Source organism: Carlito syrichta, unplaced genomic scaffold, assembly GCF_000164805.1.
Source record: "Carlito syrichta isolate Samal-C Ts95f unplaced genomic scaffold, Tarsius_syrichta-2.0.1 Scaffold276449, whole genome shotgun sequence".
NCBI lineage: Eukaryota > Metazoa > Chordata > Mammalia > Primates > Tarsiidae > Carlito > Carlito syrichta.
Window position 1 is genome coordinate 1 of NW_007220545.1, and position 5,585 is coordinate 5,585.

At 38.9% G+C, this 5,585-nt stretch overlaps 1 protein-coding gene across 1 annotated transcript; it reads right to left on the reverse strand.

Moving 5' to 3' along the window:
- Positions 1-1,933: 1,933 nt before the first annotated feature.
- Positions 1,934-2,229, reverse strand: GML (glycosylphosphatidylinositol anchored molecule like; the record flags this gene model as incomplete). Its single annotated transcript, XM_008052461.1, has 1 exon — positions 1,934-2,229. A coding segment is annotated over one exon (296 nt), but the record flags the coding sequence as incomplete, so codon positions are not given.
- Between the last annotated feature and the right edge of the window lie 3,356 nt (positions 2,230-5,585).

The window sequence follows — 5,585 nt, forward strand, 5'->3', positions numbered from 1 at the left end:
TAATACTGAAGTACTGGCATAAGATAGACATACAGATCAGAGAAAGAAGTTGTGTGCCTAGAAATAGAACCATACATCTACGGTCAACTGGATTTTCACGAGGGCACCAAGAACATTCAATAGAGATAGAATAGTCTTTACAACAAATGGTATTGGGACTTTATAAGTATATGGAAAATAATAAAGGTGGGTCTCTACCTAGACCACGTACAAAAAAATAATGTAAAGTTAATCAAAGATCTCATCAAAACAGCTTAAAGTATAAAAGCCTTGGAAGGACATAGTGATAAGTACCTTGAATGTGGCAACGGTTACGATAGCCAGATTAAGAGCAACAAAAACAAAATAAATAACTTGGACTTCACTAAGTTTCAAATATTTGTGCTTTAAAAGACACTACCAGAACAGAAAAGAGAACCCACAGAATGGAAGGAAGGATTTTCAAATAGTCCATGGAGAAGCGATTTGGATCATGAATATAGAAAGTACTCAGTAATAAAAAGAGAATGCAATTTTAAAATGAGCCAATTATTTGAAGGTATTTCACCAAGAAAGCAGTGGGCTATCACCAGGGACACTGTCATCTTCACAATATCACAGCAGGAGGGATCCATTGCTCCTGTGTTTTTGGTGATGCCAGTGCAAACCGACTGCACAGCAGTTTTATAAAACAAGTGCACATACAATTATGCACAGTACAAGACAGGGCGTGATAATGGCAGTAAACAATTATGTTCATGTATATGGATTTATTCTACTCTACTTTTTGTAGATACTTTAGAGTATGCTCATTCTACTTATTTAAAAAAGGTTCACTGTAAGAGCCTGAGCAGGCCATTTAGCAGGTACGCCAGAAGAAGGTATTGTTATCACAGGAGATGATAGTTGCATGTGTGTTATTGTCCCTTAGGACCTTCCAGTGGGACAAACTGTAGATGTGGAAGACAGTGATATGGATGATCCTGACCCTTTTTAGGCCTAGGCCGATGTGTGTGTTTCTGTTTTTGTTTTAACAAAAAAAGGTTGAACATTAAAAATTACTTCAAAAATTTGTAAATAAAATAGCTTTGAAATAAGGATACAAAAAAGAAAATATCTATGTACAGTTGTCAGCATGCTTGTGTTTTAAGTGTTACCATAAAAGCATCAACAAGCTTTTCAAAAAGTACAAAATTTTTGAAGAAAAAAAGTGACAGTAGCTAAGGTTAATTTGTTGCTAAAGAAATAACTTGTAAAATAAACTCCGTGAGCCTAAGTGTACAGTGTTTGTAACATCTACAGTAGTGTACAGTAATACCCAGGCATCCACATTCACTCACCACTGACTCGCTAACTCTCCAGAGCCACTTCCAGTCCTGCAAGCTCTGCTCATGGTGAGTGCCCTATGCAGGTGTACCATTTTTTGCTTTTATACTGCACCTTTACTGAACCTGTTCTATGTTTAGACATACAAATACTTACTATTGTGTTACAATTGCCTACAATATTCAGTAGTCACATGCTGTCCTACTTTGTAGCCTTGGAGCAATAGGCTACAGCATATAAAACCGTGGTATGCTAGACCATCTAGGTGTGGGTAAGTGTACTCCATGATGTCTCCATGATGGGAATGCCTAACCACACAAGTCTCACAATGAACCCTCATCGTTAGGTGATGTACTACTCTACTAAAACCACAAAGTCATTCCTCAGGACACAGTAAAACAGAGAACAGATCTAAGTAGATGCTCCACCATGGGTTCCTCAGTCCAGGCGGACAAGCAAATGTTCAAGATGTTTACAGCAAACCACATTTTCTTTATTTCTCTCTTAAATAACCCACCTATGGGCCACCTGAAGGCACAGCAGACCCATGTCTCTGGCTTACAAGTGAGCTGTGGAAGGCAACTTTCCTCTCCTGACACGGAAGATGTGACCTTCCAAGAAGGGCTTCTCATAGCAGTGCATGGCTGACTATGATAGAGGCAAAGATCAGGAACAATGGCGATGTTCCCAGACGCACGGTTCCTTCCTCAACCTCCTCCTCCAATGTATAATCGGGTAACATGTCCTTTTCAAGATTAGTAGGTCCTCCGCCATTACATTGCATGCTACTACAACAACGATACCAATAGAAACTATTAACTTTGGTAATTTTCCTTGGGGCTTCAGGAGGCATTTCAGATGTATACATAAATGAACAGTTCCATGTACAGCCACTATAGCCTATGATTAGACGAGCGTGCACACCTAAAAAAAGAAGTAGTGATGTAAATCATTGTTTCACATTTTCTGCATATACATATCAAAGCATACTTATCTCACATTCACCCATAACCAGCTCCATGTGCACATTTTACACGCCCAGCTGTTACAACATTTTCTAGAATTCTTGGCTGACAAAGAATGCCCAAGTCTAAGTCATTATTCCAAGAACAGCTACCTCTGGGTATGTTTCCCATCCAGACTGCTAACTTTCTGTCTGCCTCTGGCCCTCCCAAAATGGTATCATGGTGCCTTGTCATGTAGCTACACAAAATGAAATATCCTGTTCATTTTTTGTCATTAAGATTTCTAGAGTTCCAGAAATTAAATGAAGACTAGAAATCAAGGTTTACTAATAGTCTCAGATCACACAGAATTTTAACAGGGATGCCTCTACCAGTGGGGCCTTAACCTGATATTTTGATGTTGGCATGACCCCTTAGGGTTAATTTCTTCCCATGACCCAAAGCCTGATGTACCAAGTTCCTGAACCAACATATAAATGTTTGATGATCGCTTAGTACCAACATCTTTCCCAGTAAAAACTTGATGCACCATTCAACTAAGTTTCATGTACCAAAGGCCTGCATGCACCAAAGGCCTCGCCCGATTGCCTCAGGCAACCAATGCTACCTATCTTCAGTCACATATAAGCTTTCTTCAAGAATCCCTGTATTAAACACCTTGACCCTCATCACAACTTCTGTTCCCCTTGTAGTCTACGCAGTGTTTACAGAAAGTCTTTCTTTTGGAACTTGCCATAATTTATTTATTCATCCATGGCTATGGGTCTTGCCTCCTCTGTAACACCAGAACAAAATAAATAAACAAGAACCAGTCACTTGTTTTTCTTTATTTTCCTTGTAGAAAGTTTATCGGAACTTTATATTCTATGGAAATGTGCATGATCATAAGTCGACTACCTGATGGATTTCCACAAAGGGCCCATAGCGACATAATCAGCGCCCAGCATGAGAAACAGAGCTGGATGAGAGTTCCTGGATCTTCGTTCTAGCCTCCATGCAGACACTACTAGAAGCAGCCTAGACCAAAGATAGGAAGCGAATAGGCTTCTAGATCCATAGATTCCTTTAGTCTGTTTTTGAACTTTATAATATGAAATCCTACATTGTGCTTGGTTTTGTGCATGGCTTCCTTTGTCTGCTTTGTGTTTATGAAATTCATCTTTATTGTTGCATGCTGTTGTATACTGTACATTCTCATACATGTGTAGCCCTACACTGATGAGCATTCCACAGTTATTCATGGACATTAAGGTTGTTTCTGGTTGTTATCTACTCACAACAGTAGATTCTTGTCCTGACTTGAAGTGAGCCCATGTAAGCTTTTTATTAGCTACCTACCTAGAAATAAAATGCTAAGTCTTTGCAATGTCACTTTAGCAGACAATGTTGAGAATTTTCAGACTTGGTAGAACCCAGCTATATTCAAGGAACTGTGTACACTTTAGAACCCTAACAACACTTGGTATGGCACTTTTGGATATTTGGTCATTCCTCATAGTGTTTTCGTGTTGTGATTTTTATTTTCATTTCTGTCGAGAAAATTGCCACTGAATGGTTTTTCTTACATTTGTTGCCCCTTCAGATATAATTTTCTGGTAGATGCCCTGTAAGCCTTTTATTCAAATTTCTATTGGATGATCTGATGTCTAGTTATTAATTTGTAGGAAGTTCTTTATTATAATTATAAATATCAGTTATTTACCAGACACTTTCACTTGTCTTGACTTGCATTTTTGCTGGTTTATTTGTATCTTCTGAAGGGGAGAAGCTGTGAAGTTCAAGGTAATCCTATCAATATCATTCTCACGTGACTAGAACTATTTTGTTCAGTTTTTAAAAATCTTACCAAAAGACACAAACATATTCTTCTACAGTTTTTTCTAAATATTTACTGATTTAATACTTACACTGACATCTATAAACAACCTGAAAATGCTTTTTTTTTCGTATCACATGAATACTGTGTATCAATAGCTAACATAACCACTACAAACAAGCATCTTCCTCCACTGCACTGTGGGGTCAACTACATCAGACAACAGGTAACTCGATGTGTTTGGCTTTTTCTGAATCTGTTACCTTCAAGTATTCTATTTTTTCAATCCTGACCACAGCATCCAAAAACCAAACGATTTTAATTAACACAGCAATATATATTAATAAAGAATCTTGATAGATCAGAGCACAAGTCCTCCAGTTTATTTCTTTTTCCTAAGGTTTGCCTTGGCTATTCCTAGCCCTATACATTTCGAAAAGCATTTGAAATCAGCTTGTCAGCACACACATACACATACACACACATGGACACACCTGCAGAGACTTTGACTGAAATTCTTTTGAATTTGTTGGTTATTTGGAGGAGAACAGATATCATTACTCTACTCATGTCAATGAGCAGAGTACATAATTTTCATGTTCAAGTCTTGAAAAGCGTTTTAAGTCTCCAGCAGTGTTCTTGCACTTTCAGTGTTGCAATCTTGCACCAATCTAGTTTGATTTCCTTCTAGGCATGTTGTGCTTTTTGTGGTGTTTTCACAACTGGCATTGTTTGGTAGATTTCTTTTTTGTTTGTTTTTTGAGTTGGAGTCTCACTCTGTCGCCCAGACTAGAATACCGTGGCACGCTCTCGGCCACTGCAGCCTCACCTGCTGGGCTCCGGTGATCCTTCCGCCTCAGTCTTCCAAGAAGCTGGAACTACAGGCACACGCTACCACGCCAGGCTAATTTTTTTTTATTTATTGTAGAGATGAGGTCTCACCAAGTTGCAAGGCAGGTCTCGAACTCGCAGGCTCAGGCAATCCACTCACCTTGGCCTCCCAAAGTGTGGGATTACAGGCTGAGCTACTGAGCCTGGCCTGTTTGGTAGATTTCACTTAAGATTTGTTTCTTAGGGATTGGCAGTAGTGGGAAACTGCCAGGGGAGGAGGGGCAGGATTGGCAGTTGAGGGAAACTGCCAGGGGAGGGACGGGCACACCTCATCAACAAGGGTATCTGCTTGGAGGTATGAACATTTGTATACCTAACCCTGAATTGTACCTCACATCTTTAAAATAAAAATAAATAAATAAACAAAACAAAACAAAAAAAGATTTGTTTCTCGCTGTACAGAATGACAACTAATTTTGAAAATTGATTCTTGAAATCTATTTTGTATTCAGGCTCCTTATAAGGTGACTTGTTATTTGAGCAACTTGTTCTCTTTCTAGAACACTGGTTTAAATTCTTCCTTTCCACTCTGTGTGTTTTAATGCTTCCTCTTGCCTAAATGAAATGCCGAACTCCAGGTTCACTGAGAAGAGAGGTAGGAATGGGAG